General features: G+C 41.9%; 1 protein-coding gene across 7 annotated transcripts in view; it reads left to right on the plus strand.

Annotated features, from left to right (window-relative positions):
* Positions 1-14438, plus strand: part of ELAVL2 (ELAV like RNA binding protein 2) — a 230077-nt gene that overhangs the window by 120245 nt on the left and 95394 nt on the right. For 5 of the 7 annotated variants that reach the window (XM_083185274.1, XM_083185266.1, XM_083185310.1 and 2 more), the window contains one exon: positions 3212-3452. In XM_083185274.1, the coding sequence (XP_083041400.1) occupies positions 3212-3452 (241 nt within the window). The remainder of the gene's footprint in view (positions 1-3211; positions 3453-14438) is intronic. The other 2 variants (XM_083185291.1, XM_083185283.1) reach the window with 1 other exon arrangement.

The following is a 14438-nucleotide window of genomic DNA, read 5'->3' on the forward strand; positions in this document are numbered from 1 at the left end:
TCACATTGGATATATTTTTTTAAAAAAAAGTTTCATGGCCCCCCACCACCGTTAACGCCACCCCGCTATTGACGCCAACCCCCAAAGCGTGGCGAGCGCAGCGAGCCCGCGAGGGGCGGCGGTACGCGTCCTCCGACCTTTTCATACCCCTACTATCCACGTCGGCGTGGAGTTGAGAATAGAAAGTGTGGCGAGCGCAGCGAGCCACCGAGCCCGAAGCGTTGCGAGTGCAGCGGATACCTTCACAGGTATACGCGTCCCCTCGCGGGCTTCACAGGTGTCCGCGTCCCCTCGCAGGGCTCGCCACGCTTCGGGCTCGGTGGCTCGCTGCGCTCGCCACACTTTCTATTCTCAACTCCACGCCGACGTGGATAGTAGGGGTATGAAAAGGTCGGAGGACGCGTACCGCCGCCACTCGCCACGCTTCGGGATGGTGTCAATAGCGGGGTGGCGTTAACGGGGCCATGAAACATTTTTTTTTTAAAACATATCCAATGTGAAATGGCCATATTGGCCCATTTCACATTGTCATTTTATTTTGCACATCATTTAACATTACTGTAATAATTTTAACATTGCTGTCTATGGGAAATCGGGTCCATTGCGTCTTTTAACATTACTGTCTATGGGAAGTCGCGTCGCGGCCCGTTATAATGGCCGCGACCGACGCGATTTTTCTGGCGCAATGAAAAAATCGGCAGCCCGGATAACTCACAAGTACCAAAAAAGATTATATTTCCTATATAAGGTAAACATTACATGTCATTATGATGTTTGGCAATTTTCACACCAATTTTGACAAATATACTTGGCACTCAAAAAGGGTTAATAGAGCTGCTTCATTTTTATACCTAATGAGTATACCCCCCCCCCCCATGAAGTGATCCTTAAAATGCATAATGCATCTTTATAAAATGCATTTTATTTAGTTTAAATAATAAAATTCCTTGCTGCAAAGGTTCTACTTTTTATATTGTCAATTGAATTTTGACTGCAGTTGATTATAAATATATCACAAATGCTTTGGGGTACACGTATACAGGTTTGAGAACCTAGGCCCCTTTTTGTGTAAGAATACATTTTCATAGTTGTATAATTGATGGGCACAGCTATGCCCAGCTTCAGAATCCGCAAAGGTTCCTGCTTCCTATTTTTTTTCGTTGAGGTTTTTATGTTTTGGTATTGTCTCAAAGATCAGTTTTCTTCTTTTTTTTTTTTTATAGTAAAATAAATGCATTTCTCCTAAACTGTGTGCCTGTTTTCACAGTGCTGTAAAATAGATATGCAAATTGAATGAAGATGCTTATCCCCATATTGTGTGAACACTTTTTTTGTTGATCCTGTAAAAGGAAAATTCATTAATCTGTTAAACTTCCAACATTTAATATAATTTTATACAGGGCAGATGGCCCCATAGCTGAGCAAAGCTATTATTTCAGCACACCCGGACTGAGGCAGCTGTTCACTTGAATGCTGGCTTAAGATATAATTTGTACCACCTGACAATGATAATGCTTTATTTCATAATTTTGCCAAGTAGTGTATAGCTTCTTTATATATCAGTATGGTGCATTCTTTTCCACCAAGCAATTGTTTTGCCATCAAACTAGTTGCCAGTATAAAATGTGGCAGTATTTAAAGTAAAAAACGCTCTGCAATTGTAATACCTACAGGCATCAGTGAAAGTTCTTTTTTAAGCAATGCTGTGTTTTAAGTCTAAAATTATACTCTAGTCTGAGTAATTGGACTTAGTTTAAACACCAATTGTTTTGCATGTTTGTTTAATCTGTAGTCTATCATTAAACTATTTCTTGTTTTGATGGGTTGGAATGTTTTACTTGAGACTTATTTCCTGAAGGTGGGATAATTGTAAATCAATAGATGATTCTTGATGTTTAGGGGGCATCTCGGATGTGGAGTGCTCCCTCTGCTGGTAGTCTATAGGAGCTGCTCACTTGTTTCTCTGACCAGACACCCTTTACATACTGCAGTCACATATTTTTTTGCCTCCCAGCCTTTAGAGGTGCGGAGATGGGTTTAGCCACTTTGCTTGGCTAATACAGTAGCAGTCGTGTTAACTACTAATGGCTGTCTGATCAGTGAAACATTTGAATTTCTCTGCTAGAAGTTGAGCAAGGGGTGCTTGGCACAATTGAATCGACCCCTTTGTGTCAAGAAAAATTGGATGAAGTGTTTTTGTTGTAATCTATACCAATAGGTTTCAATTCCCATCCCCTAGTACCATCATATAGTATTCAGTTTTCTGGTGCATGAGTAATTAAATGACAAAGACTGGTTTAAGGGTTGGAGTTGGAAATGCCTTATCTAAACCGACACCTCAAGGTGATAAAAAGCATTGCTATCCAGCAATAATCTAGGATGTGTATTCATACATATACACATAGGATTTTTACTGTTGTAGGCTGTAGAATAGCATTTGACTTTCCTATGAACCTAAATCGTTACAGTTGCTGATTGCAATCTGACACGAATGCTGCTTGTTTTATAGACAATGACCATTATTATTATACAGTATTCCTCAGTTGCTAGGTCTTTATTTTACCTTTTTTAAATGCAACAGGTCATGAAATATAACCTTTTGGTAGTTTGAGTCAATCATTGAGTTATTTTACAGCTGTTTCAGTTATTGAGTTGTGTTGCCTAACTTTTGGCATGTGCTACTAGTTAAATTAACAAGATTAGTAAAGTGATTTTTTTTATCAAATATATTAAATATTTTATGTTGGTGCAGTGTAAAATAGCATTCCTACTCTAAATATCTGAATCTAGTAAAGATCACCATTTTAATCAGGCAGTGGCGTTTTTAAGCTATAAATGCTTCCTTTAATTAAACTAAACCATTTTAAACAAAATTATGTGTGTATGGCTATACGTTTTGGAGAGGTTATACTCTATATTGACGACAACAAAGTAGTAATTTCAAGGACTATGGTCACACGAGTATTTAAAATCTTTGCAATATTAAAGTAAAGGTACTCTGCAATATTTTTTGCCATCGCTTGGCCAATAATTTTCTAAGTGCTAGAAAAGTGTAAGTAAATGGTTTAAGAATGTTTACATATATAGAAGCTAATAGTGAGAAAGTGGCAATGAACATTTTTAACAATGTTTTAGGGTTTGTCAATATGAAGTAGTTGAATTTTTTTTTCTTTCTTCCCTTCCTCCCTCTTCCCATCTTCTGTTTTGTTAGCAGGTAATTGCTGCCATGGAAACACAGCTGTCCAATGGTCCCACATGCAATAACACAGGCAATTGTCCAAACACTATAAACAACTGCTCATCACCAGTGGACTCCAACAATACAGAGGACAGCAAGACCAATTTAATAGTAAACTACCTTCCCCAGAACATGACACAGGAAGAATTGAAGAGCTTGTTTGGGAGCATTGGAGAAATAGAGTCCTGTAAGCTAGTGAGGGACAAGATCACGGGTATGCAACAATTTTAAACTGTATTTGAAACCTTTCTGGTTGAAAAAATAATAATTGTTTTTATACCAATTGAATCCAGTCCTTTAGCAGGCAGAAGGAATAGCAGAATGAAGAACAGTTGGCCGGCGGGTGAATGAATTGTCTGCATACTGCTATGTAATGGACACATGACTGAGCAATTCAATTGTTTTTAAAACCCGCTATATGGGGCACGACCATAAAAATACTGGGGGTGCACAAAAGCAACAAACAACTTTACGCACATTTCTTCTACCCGTTTTAGGAGGGTTTGAGCAGAAGTGATAAACTCTTACAGCACTCATACCCTATTGGTATTGCCCTTTCAGGTGCCCAGTGCAGTGGTATGCAAAAAAATTCAATCACCCCATTAGTGTGGTTTTGGTAACTGCAATAAATTGACAAAAGTAATGGGATTTTTTCTTCCTTTTAACCTATAGATATTCAAGAAGATAGTGTTAGCATGGTTTGGGTATTCTACACCTTGGCCACGCATCAGATTACTTCATTAGTGGTATGATGCTATGTTTAGTGATTTAATACCAGATTCTCTGGGCTATTCTAAAGTAATATGATCTTATTTTCATTTCACCATCAGGGCAGCCGAGAGGAATGCTGGGCCCCGGTAACATTTTTTGTGCGTGGGCTAAGTGTGGGAGGTGTGTCAACGTCCCTCGCTTAGGTCACACTCCCAAAATGTTTAGAGGGGGGCGAAAAAACTCTAAATCAGTGGTAGCCAACTACGGTCCGCGAGAGCTACCAACAGTTTCCATTTTCCAGACAACCTAGCTGCTGCAAAGGTGCACTCATTACTAGCTGAAACATTTTCGAAGATACACAGGTGGAGCTAATTACTTCACTTGTGAATCTGTGAGGAGATCTAACTGTTGGTAGCTCTCGAGGACTGGAGTTGGCTACCCCAGCTCTAAACTCAGCAGCAGCACATGCTGTAGAAGTGTGTGCTGCTGTTACTGCCAGGGATGGAGGGGGAAGGGAGGGGTTGGACCAGGGCCCCTGCCGGGCCTGTCCAGCAAGCCCGGGGCTCGGGTAATTAGTACCCCCCTCTCGGCTGCCTGTTCACCATATATTTGGCCAGATGTAATAGCATCTGAGTTCAGCGGCCGTGTGGGTTGCCAGAAAAACTAGGACTTTTACAAGGCATGGTTTTGCCTAGTAAACTATTTTGCTCTTTAAAAGCAAAACAAATTGAGTTTGGCTAGCAACCTGCGTGGCCCCTAAATTTGGATGCTATTACAACCGTCCTATTGACTGTATTGATGGTGATTGAAACTTTGACATGGATAATTCAGTTTAGGTTTTGAATTGCTAGGATTTGGTGACATAAGAACAGATATTGAAATGTGGCCCTATAGTCTGATAATGAAGCATGTCAGACCTCTAGGGAGAATAATCAAGGGGATATGTAGGGAGTGCTCAGCCATAATGTGTGCCTGTGGTGTATAAATAAAATACTCAGTACAGGTATAATTAGATGGTTATTTTGCACTATAATAACATAGACAGATCGCTTAATACAGTAAAATAAGTTTAAGCACCATCAAAAAGAGTACTGTTGTATGTTGAGCGAAATATAACATTCTTAAAATGTTTCTATTTCTCATGTTTTTCACCACACGCATACGTAAAGGACTGAATGTTCCCTACTAATCTTTGAGGCTAAAACTAATGATTTGTTAAGAATTAAAATGGGTCTCTAATATCACACTGCCTAAACGTTTTAAAAAACTGTATTTTTAAACTGTATTTAAAACTGGTCTGAGCCTTTACATTGCAGTAGATTATGCTGCTTTCAGACCGCAAAACTGGCTTTGACCCTGTGTTTGAAAACATTTCCAAAAAAGGGTCTGCACCTTTCAGACCGCACAGATTACCATTTTAAAACGGTAACAAATCGGCAAAATACCGGTTTTTAAGTGCGGTCTGAAAGGGGCATTACTGTTTTAAATACTGTTTAAATACCATTCACATCAGTCAACCCGTTTAATCCCCTGAACACGTTTCAAGGCAGAATGCAGGGGACAGCCTATCACGGGTCTGTAGTCTGTTTTTACTAAATACCGTTTCAGAGCCATTCTTACTGCATAAAAAACGGCTCTGAAATGTGTAGGCTTTTTAAATGTTTTGAAATACCGAATATCTTTAACAGGTAAATGAACTCTGGCGCTTTCCCACTGCAGCCTTAAACGTGTTGAAATGGAAAAAAAATGGCAATATACCGTTAAACAAGTGCAGTGGGAAAGGGGTATGATTGTGTGCCAGAAAATGCTTAAGCAAGCATTGTTTACACACTATTTGTAGCTGCTATCTTAGACTTGTATTGCACACATCCGATGACTTAGTTGTTGCTGTTTGTATATGTTCAGAACCTTGTACAATAAGAACTTTATTCATAAGGGTCATACATTGGCTTTTTCCCCCCTTTTTGTTGCGTGGCTTTGAATTGGAGTTTGTGGAAACAGAAATGGCTGTACCATTGTATAGAAATGTAAAACCTAGTGGGACACCATTTAATGACATTAGCTAAATACTCTATTTGAATAATTGTCTGGCTTCAATCAAACTAATGCAGGAATATTGTGATGTTGTACAATGTTTAGTAGACATCGCATTTCCTTTATGCAAGGGTGAGAGATTTAGTACTTAATATAAGTCTTTTCAGTATATGTGCAAATTGCTTTACAGATGGTGCATTGCCCATTAGTGGTGATTCAATTGTTTCGAAAGTGACAGAAGATCGGTTGGGTGAAAAAATTCTTATTTTTTTTTAAATATGTATTTTAATAATGATTTATTGCGCGTGTTGCACTCAGGCAACAATTGAATAGCTGCATTACCCATTGAATCATTTCACATACCTGATACTTCAGACTCTAATCCAGATGTGCTAAGCTTAAAGTGATAAAGGTGGGAGTGATAAACTACCAGCCAATCGGCTTCTGTCATTTTTTAACACAGCATGTATCATGGCAGTTAGGAGCTGATTGGCTGTTAGTTTTGTAGTCTCCATTTTATCACTTTTTCAAGCTTTGTACATCTGGCCCCATGGCACACTTGTTCTATGTGGTAAACCTTGGTCAGCCTGAGTAAAGATCTGAAAGTTAAAGGCCATTTAAAGCTGGATTGGGCCTTATTTAGATGGGGTTGGAGTGAGTGTACGTAACGCAAATTAGCAATGTTCTTTATTCATTTGTAGAACCTGTACTACGATATTAGTAGCATATCGTCTGCAGTCTCCGATTTGCCGCTATAGGCATTTTCAGGCCAATCTCTAATTTTTGGCGGCCAGATTTTGCAGCCCCATATGTCACAAGTGGCTAATGGTTTTGCAGGTGATCTGTTGCCGAATCCTAGAATGCAGCTCAGATCACTAATTCAAGATGGAGGGATCTACTTACTCGACGCCACCTACTGCAAAATTCTTTAGGAGTAAGGGACATTTTTGTTACAGTAGCTACAGTATGTTTATTTCTTAGGGTACTTGTTTCCTGGCACGGCGCCCGTCGTATGCCATCGCAAACCACTAATTAAGGTATGCGATGGGACCCGATTTGTGTCCTAAGAGCTGAACTGTACAATTTTAATATCGCATGCCATTACAATGGCATGCGATGCGATTTTTAATTGTACAGGCACCCTGATGGGTGATTACTATGTTAAATGCACCCCCATTGTTAACGCCCCTCCACTATCAACGCCAACCCGAAGTGTGGCGAGTGCAGCGGTACACATCCTCCGACCTTTTCATACCCCCACTATCCACGTCGGCGTGGAGTTGATTTTATATAGTGTGGCTAACGCAGCAAGCCCCGCGAGGGGACGCGGAATTCATGTGAAGTAATCCGCGTCCCCTCGCGGGGCTCGCTGCGTTCGCCACGATTCGGGCTCGGTGGCTCGCTTCGCTCGCCGCACTAAAATTTCAACGCAGATGTGGATAGTGGGGGTATAAAAAGGTCAGAGGACGTTCATAGCGGGGGTGGCGTTAACAATGGGGGTGCATTTAACATAGTAATCACCCATCAGGGTGCCTGTACAATTAAAAAATCGGGTTGCATGCAATGCGATCAAAACAATGGCATAAGATGAAAATCGTGGGCGCCGTGCTAGGAAACAAGTACCGTTTTTGTTTTTCCTGTGCTTCAGTCCTTGTTTACAGTTACAGTCTGCTCTATGAAAATGGGAACACCTCTATCTTAAATGCAGATCATCTGTCTTATAAGCAAGAGCATGCTGATGTAATGGCCATGGGCTGCCACTTTTGCATGCTATCTACACGGATTACAATGGTGCATCAGGGTGAATGACCAGGTTACTGCTGATCTGTCGGAATTTTTATACGCAGAACAGCCACTGCAGGAGAGAGGTTTTCAGCTTTGGTGCCATACAACTTTCTTCCATTGATGCAAAGCTGTTGGTGCTTCCCCATCCCTCCCTGGTGGTTCTTTTTCAGCAGTGAAGGCTTTGGCATGAAGAAAACTGGCAGATGGGCACTGATTAGATCATTTGCTTACACAATTGCTTGCTGGAAAGAGACGGTTTGCAAAGGGGATAATTTTAGGCTGCTTGATTGGCGGTATAATTTAGAAGCTTTGCAGATTTTTAGGAAGGTCTCTGAATCTTGAATGCCTGGAAGAATGGATATTGCAGGTAATAGCTCACCCCTAAAGACCACTAAAACTGCGGGTGCCGGGCGTCTCTCCGACAGTTGGGATTCCGACAGTCATTACTCCAATGTCGAAATCCCGACTGCTCCCTCCACGACCCCCATAGAGGGAGAATAAAATAGGTCCTGCAAGGGGCTTCACTGCGCCCCCCCGCCCCCCCCTCCTTGGTGCAGTCGGGATTCCGAGGTCGGGCTAATGACTGTCGGAATCCCGGCTGTTGGTGTGTTATACGGTATAACACAGCCAAAACTGCAACCCAGGGACAGAAGAGTGCTAACCATGGAGAAGCAAAAGAACAAGGGTCCTCTCATGCATACCATTGCACACAAGTTTCAAATGGCCACTAATGAGTCTCTTTTGACAGAAACACTCCGTAGGGATGACCATGCACTTGTATATAATTGGCAAGCAGCTGCTCATAAACCTTTAATCACAAAGAATAATGCAGCCAGAGCATAAAAATGACAGTGGAACAATGGAGTGATGAATCTCAATTTATACTTTACAGATCAAGTGATGTGTTTTGTCAGTTGCCAGTAAAACATCTGTGTACAGTAGCAACAGTAAAGCATGGAGGTTATGATTTTTCAGCTGGTCTACTAATTGTAATGCATGGTCACATTAACTCAGAGAAGTATAGAGATGCTCTATCACTTTGCTCCTTACATTGTGGCAATTCTACCGGAATGGCAAATTGTTTTGATCAGGACAACAAAGCGACCTGTCCTGTTTCCAGAGCGACGGATGGACTGGGTCAGCTCCATGTCCAGATCTTATCTGACTAAGACAATTTGGGGCACCACATGCTTTCTAGACCTTTAACTGTCAGTTGTTCACTGTACCTAAGGCAGAATGGCAAAACATATTTCATGCTGTGGACAGTTTGCGGAGAAGGGTGTCTGCAGTAATCACTGTACATGGTGGACCCGCAAACTACTGACGTCCATAAAATCTTGTTAAACTGTTTTCTGTCAATGTCCACTCAATTTTTGTCTACGTCATTTTTACTGTTAAATATAGAGTGCTTAACTCTATTGATTAATGTAGGGATTATAAAATGTTGCTTGTTTTGTTTTTAATTCCTCTGCTGAAAGGTAGTTTTAAATTTATTAAAGTATGGTAGTTTTGTAGACTGATGTTGCGTTACTACACCATTACTTTTGCATTAGTCTTGTGTTTTTCTTTTTTCTGTAGCTAATTTTGTATCTCCTGTACTATTAATTTAGAGTTAAAGCAGGATTCAGTTGCATTTCAGTCCTATCCAATGAAATCTTCATCCTGGCCCACCTCAGCTACACCTACAAGAAGACAATTTGCTGGAAACTCCTTTCTGTTCTTTTGTGGTTTCTCGAAGTTTAGAGGGAAGCCCAGAGTATCATATCCTCCTTCCAGAGGTAGAGGGTCTTTCTCCTCTTCCTTTTTTTTTTCCCCTCAGCCTCCGCTAGTTTCCCATAGTCAGGAAACCAAGCCCACCGACAAACTAGTTGCATGATAGGTTTGGGGGCTTATTTGCTGGAGTTCAAGGACAAATGGTTAAAGACTTGCTCGGACAACTGGGTGAAAGATTCTCACCCATGGATACTACCTGCAATTGGTTGTTCTACCCACAGAATGTTTTATTTCTTACGTATTACAAATTCAAGATGGAATCCATGCAGTGTGTAATATCGGCTTGGAACCAGCTGAAGTCTTCATGTTGCAGGATTTAAAGGATGCATACCTGCCACAGGAGATGCTTTGTCAATTCCTTGGAATTCTAGTCTGGTGTATCTGTTCCCTCCCTTTCCACTGATTCTAAGGCTTCTCAAATGGATTAAGAGGGAGTCCACGTGAGTCATACTAATGGCTCCAGAGCCTGGTACATGGATCTGTGGATCTTGCAGACAACCCCTGGAGATTTCCTACAGAAGGGTTACCCAAACTAACAGCATCTGTGTTAAATGGCTATTAAATCCACGTTGAGTAGGCAAGGTAAACCAAAAGCTGTTAGAAGCTGTATAGAATTTGGAAGACTTGGGTGACTCGGTGCTAGAGGAAACGCCTTCCCACAACAGTTTTCAGTTTGTCCCGCCTTCTCTCAGCAGCTTTTTCCGCAGGACTTGGGTTAGGTTTTCTCAAGGTATAGGTGTCTGCTTTGTCTATATACTATTACAAAGGCGTCCTCCATATCCCACTAGTGTTCCCTCCAGCATCACACAGTGCTGGAGGACAAGAAGCACTTTAAATGCAGTCGGGTGGGCCCGCTTGGCGACGCCTCCAATGTGGGCGAGCCCGCCCGCCAAAGACAATGTTGGTGGCGTGCCTGGCACCTACGTTGGTGCAGGGCTTATCCCTAGAGCTCCGGAAGACCACAGCAGGGACAGACTGGCTGGTTTGTTTTAGCAGGGCTCAGTAAAATGGGCAGGGCGCGTTTTGCCCTTTATAAATCGAGCAGTGCTGCTAAAACAGCCTTGTATGAACATTATCCAACCACTGACTAAGGCACCAACTGAACCATGGAATTTGTCTTTGGTTTTAGTCTTACTCAAATCAGACACTTTTGAACAGTTAGAGATAGTGGATTTGTGACTGTTGACTTGGAAGACTGTTATCTTACTGGCCTTGCCTCAGATTTTAGTGGCCTTTCATGTCTGATGCCTTAATTAGTATTCCATAATGATAGAGCGGAGCTACAGACTTGATTGGATTTCCTTCCAAAAGTAGTATCGGCATTCCACGTCAATTAGCCAATTGTAGTTCCGACATTGTCTGGTGATTCATGTTCTCTCAATGTGGTGCGGGCCTTTCGTATATACATAGACGGAACAACTTTGTTTAGAAAAACGGATGCCTTGTTTGCAGTGTATTGTCCTGCCTCAAATCACTAGCATGGAGGATTTGTCTTACGATCAATCAGGCTTATACATATTCGTCCTGGAGTCTTCCTCCAAGCATTTTGGCACATTCCAATTGGTCAGTGAGTCCTTCCTCGGCCGTGGCCCAGGGTGTTTCCATTTATCACTTATGGGGAACGGCTACTTGGTCCAGCCTTCACACGTTAATAGCGTTCTAGAAGTTTGACCCCTTTGTGACTTCCGTTTCTGTATTTGGTCGAGCGGTGTTACAGGATTTCCCGCACTCTCCCACCCGGGAGTGTGACTTTGGTATGTCCCCACAAAAGGAAAGTATACCCACTTGTGAAATACCACGTGTGTATAGAGAGAAACACAAAATACATTTCTATTCGTCCATGTTTTTCTTTCTTTCTGAAAAAAAACATGGTGTAGTAATTCAACAATGGTAATATTTTATTTTTATATCTCATTCGCATTTACTGGAATAAATGAAGCATGTAACACTGATCTTTCCATTTTACACAATAGTCAGTCCTAAGGAAAGAACTCAAAACGAACCAGATCTAGGAGGTTATTCTGGTTGATTCACACGGATGTGTATATGCATTCTTGCGAGTCAACTTAACCCCGTCTTGCGAATGGTGGCACGACAGCCCACACTGGGCGTTCACATATGCTGATGGAGCTGCCCCACACCCCTCTCTGCCCTCCCCTCCCACAGTCCTGGGGACTGCATGTGCAGAAATGCACATGCGCAGTAAAAACACATTGGTTCCACGTGCGAACGAACGGCGAACAGACCGGAATAAGGTCCATAGTGCAGTAGATCGTGGCAAAAAGTAGATGCAATTTATTCAAGGTTACACTCTCATAATAAAAGATTAAAAGTGCATTGAACCAATAGTAGGTAAAGATCCTCCTGCCTTGGGTCCCCATTTGCTCTCCAGGACCAGTCTGAAACATCCAGTGGCTGTGGGTATTCACCCCAGAGGTGATCTTTTGGAGATGATATCCTCTTATGTTGTGTACACACTTGTACAATGTGCATGAGATTTTGACTATACTGTATAGTCAAAATCTCATCTGGATCTCATGCAGATCGCACAGGTTTTAACCCTTGTGATCCCGATGCGTGCACTATATAGTGTAAATTGTATGCAGATAGTCTAAATTGATGAGAACTGGACGTGTGATCCAGTTTGAAACAGCTGTCGGGTCAGCTGTGATGTTGTTATAACCTATTGTTACCATGCTGTAAAAACAACTTCAATACACGTTTTTTTCACCTATTTACTGAGTGCTGGTCTGTCTCTTTCCTGCTGCAAGGTTGGGTAAGTGCTTTCTTGATAGTCTAAATTGTATATACTGTATGCAGATAGTCTAAATTGTAATATAGTCATGATTGTACAAGTGTGTACACACCATAAGTGTTTGAGTTTTCGGTCTGTATTAGCCCTTCCTCAGAGTTTGGACTCTTAATATACCCAGAAGTGGCAGAATCAGTGTTGGGTTCAGCTGCAGAACTCCTTAAAGGGAATTTCATATGAATCTGCTGATGAATTGGGATACTTTAAAACAGATTATTTTATCTCTGCTCTCAAGTACACAAAAAGTAGCATGTTAAATGGTAAGAATTTTTTCAATTCTTTCATGCTTCTAGAAAAACTTGGTGATGCTACCAGTGCAGTTCCCAAATTCTGCCATTACAATCCAGGCTATGCATGCTTAAGCACAATTAGTACCTCATTACTTTTTACCATCTGTGCTCAAGTAAGGATAACCTTTTATACCTGAACTGTTTGGGCAGTGTTTGAGGAAGTCTACTACTGCATCCTCTTTGGTACAAAACCAGCTACATACTTATAACTTGGTGTTGGTAAGGTCCTAACAAGTGTTGCAAAATGCATTGGAGTATATTCAATGGTGACAGCGAGCAGTGCCTATAGCTCTCCTCAGAGTATTCAATGTTGTCCCCTTCACTCGCTGTTTATTTTCAGCGAGGTGGAAACGGCGAGTGCAGGCGTTAAAATAGCTTGGCTCGTCACAAAATGGCAGCTGACTGGCTGCATTTGTGGCGAACCTTGCCGTTCGCTGATGACGAGGATTTCCCCATAACATTGAATACAGCGAGCAGCCGGCGAAGGTTTAGACAGCGAGGATGGCTTGTTTTCAGCGATTCTCTCCTAAAAAGCATCCTCTCCTGTGGCATTGAATACCGCCCATATCCTTTCAGAGGTTTGGTCCAAGAAGGCAGTCTGAGAACTATTTCACTGTGGCCACATAATGACTAGGTCCTTTGCTACAAAGCTTTATTCTTGATTAGATTCCTCCATTTTTATGCGTTTGAACACAGCTGTTTTTGTTTTGGAATTACTTTCTCCAAATTTAAATGATATACTGTAGTAAAATGTGAAAGAAATACCACCTTGTCTCAATTGAAGCTGTTCAGATTGTGTATGTTGGAGGATGGGCTAAAATTAAGACCGTTTTGATTTTACAGCCAGCAAGTTCTAAGAACTTTTTTTTGGTGTTGGGGGTTTTATTATTTAAGAAAAAAAAATGTGTAATCTTTGACTTTATTCAAGCTCCTTTTCTGTAAAACTAAACCTAGTACACTAAAAGATGCAAAATTGAGGATAAATACTTTACAATGCAGGCAAAGGTACGAAATCAGTGACCTTCGCCATTCTAATCCTAGTACACGGTCTGCAAACTTGGGGCAAAGGCACAGCATGGCAATCATGCCAGGCATCTTGTTCTGAGATGCATATGGGCAACTGACAGGCACTAAGGATGCCAGCAATCAGAATAGATACCGACATCCTTAGAGGGAATCCTGACAGGTGTCCCCAAACAAAACGCACCCTCACTTCAGCCTAACCCTCCCCGATTGTGCCTGTATAATTAAATCTACAATGTATGGGGTTCAAAGTTTGCAGATGACAGCCAAAAATTGATTGGGCCTCATTGGACAGCCTGATTTGCCAATCTCCTAGTGTTCTGCCCTGTCCATTTTTAACCTGCCTATTGCTTCATATGCATGTTTCCCGATGCCCCCCACCACGCTGACAAGCTGCAGAGGTCCAATCCTGCTGAGAGCAGCAGGGGACAGAATGTGGCTGGAAAAGCTCTCACTCCACTCTCAGCCAAAGAGTTGTGCGGCCTGTCACGAAAGCGGACAGGATGCAATTGTAAGAGCTGACAAGCTGCTCAGATCAGGGTGTCAGCTCTTCCATACCACTCACTTCCTCTGCTGAGATATGCGGGTCAGATCTTCCAGGTGCTCAACAATTAATCTTGGGGATGGGGTGGGGGGGGGGGGGGGGGGGGGTACCGCGGTGGGCAGTGCCCTGCCCTAACATAAAATCCTTGAGTTAACATTTGACTCACTCACCTACGGCTTATTGAGGCAATCACCCAATCCCTTGACAGCTGCACAATTGGGGATATTA

The sequence above is a fragment of the Crinia signifera genome, chromosome 1 (assembly GCF_055691185.1).
Source record: "Crinia signifera chromosome 1, ASM5569118v1, whole genome shotgun sequence".
Classification (NCBI taxonomy): domain Eukaryota; kingdom Metazoa; phylum Chordata; class Amphibia; order Anura; family Myobatrachidae; genus Crinia; species Crinia signifera.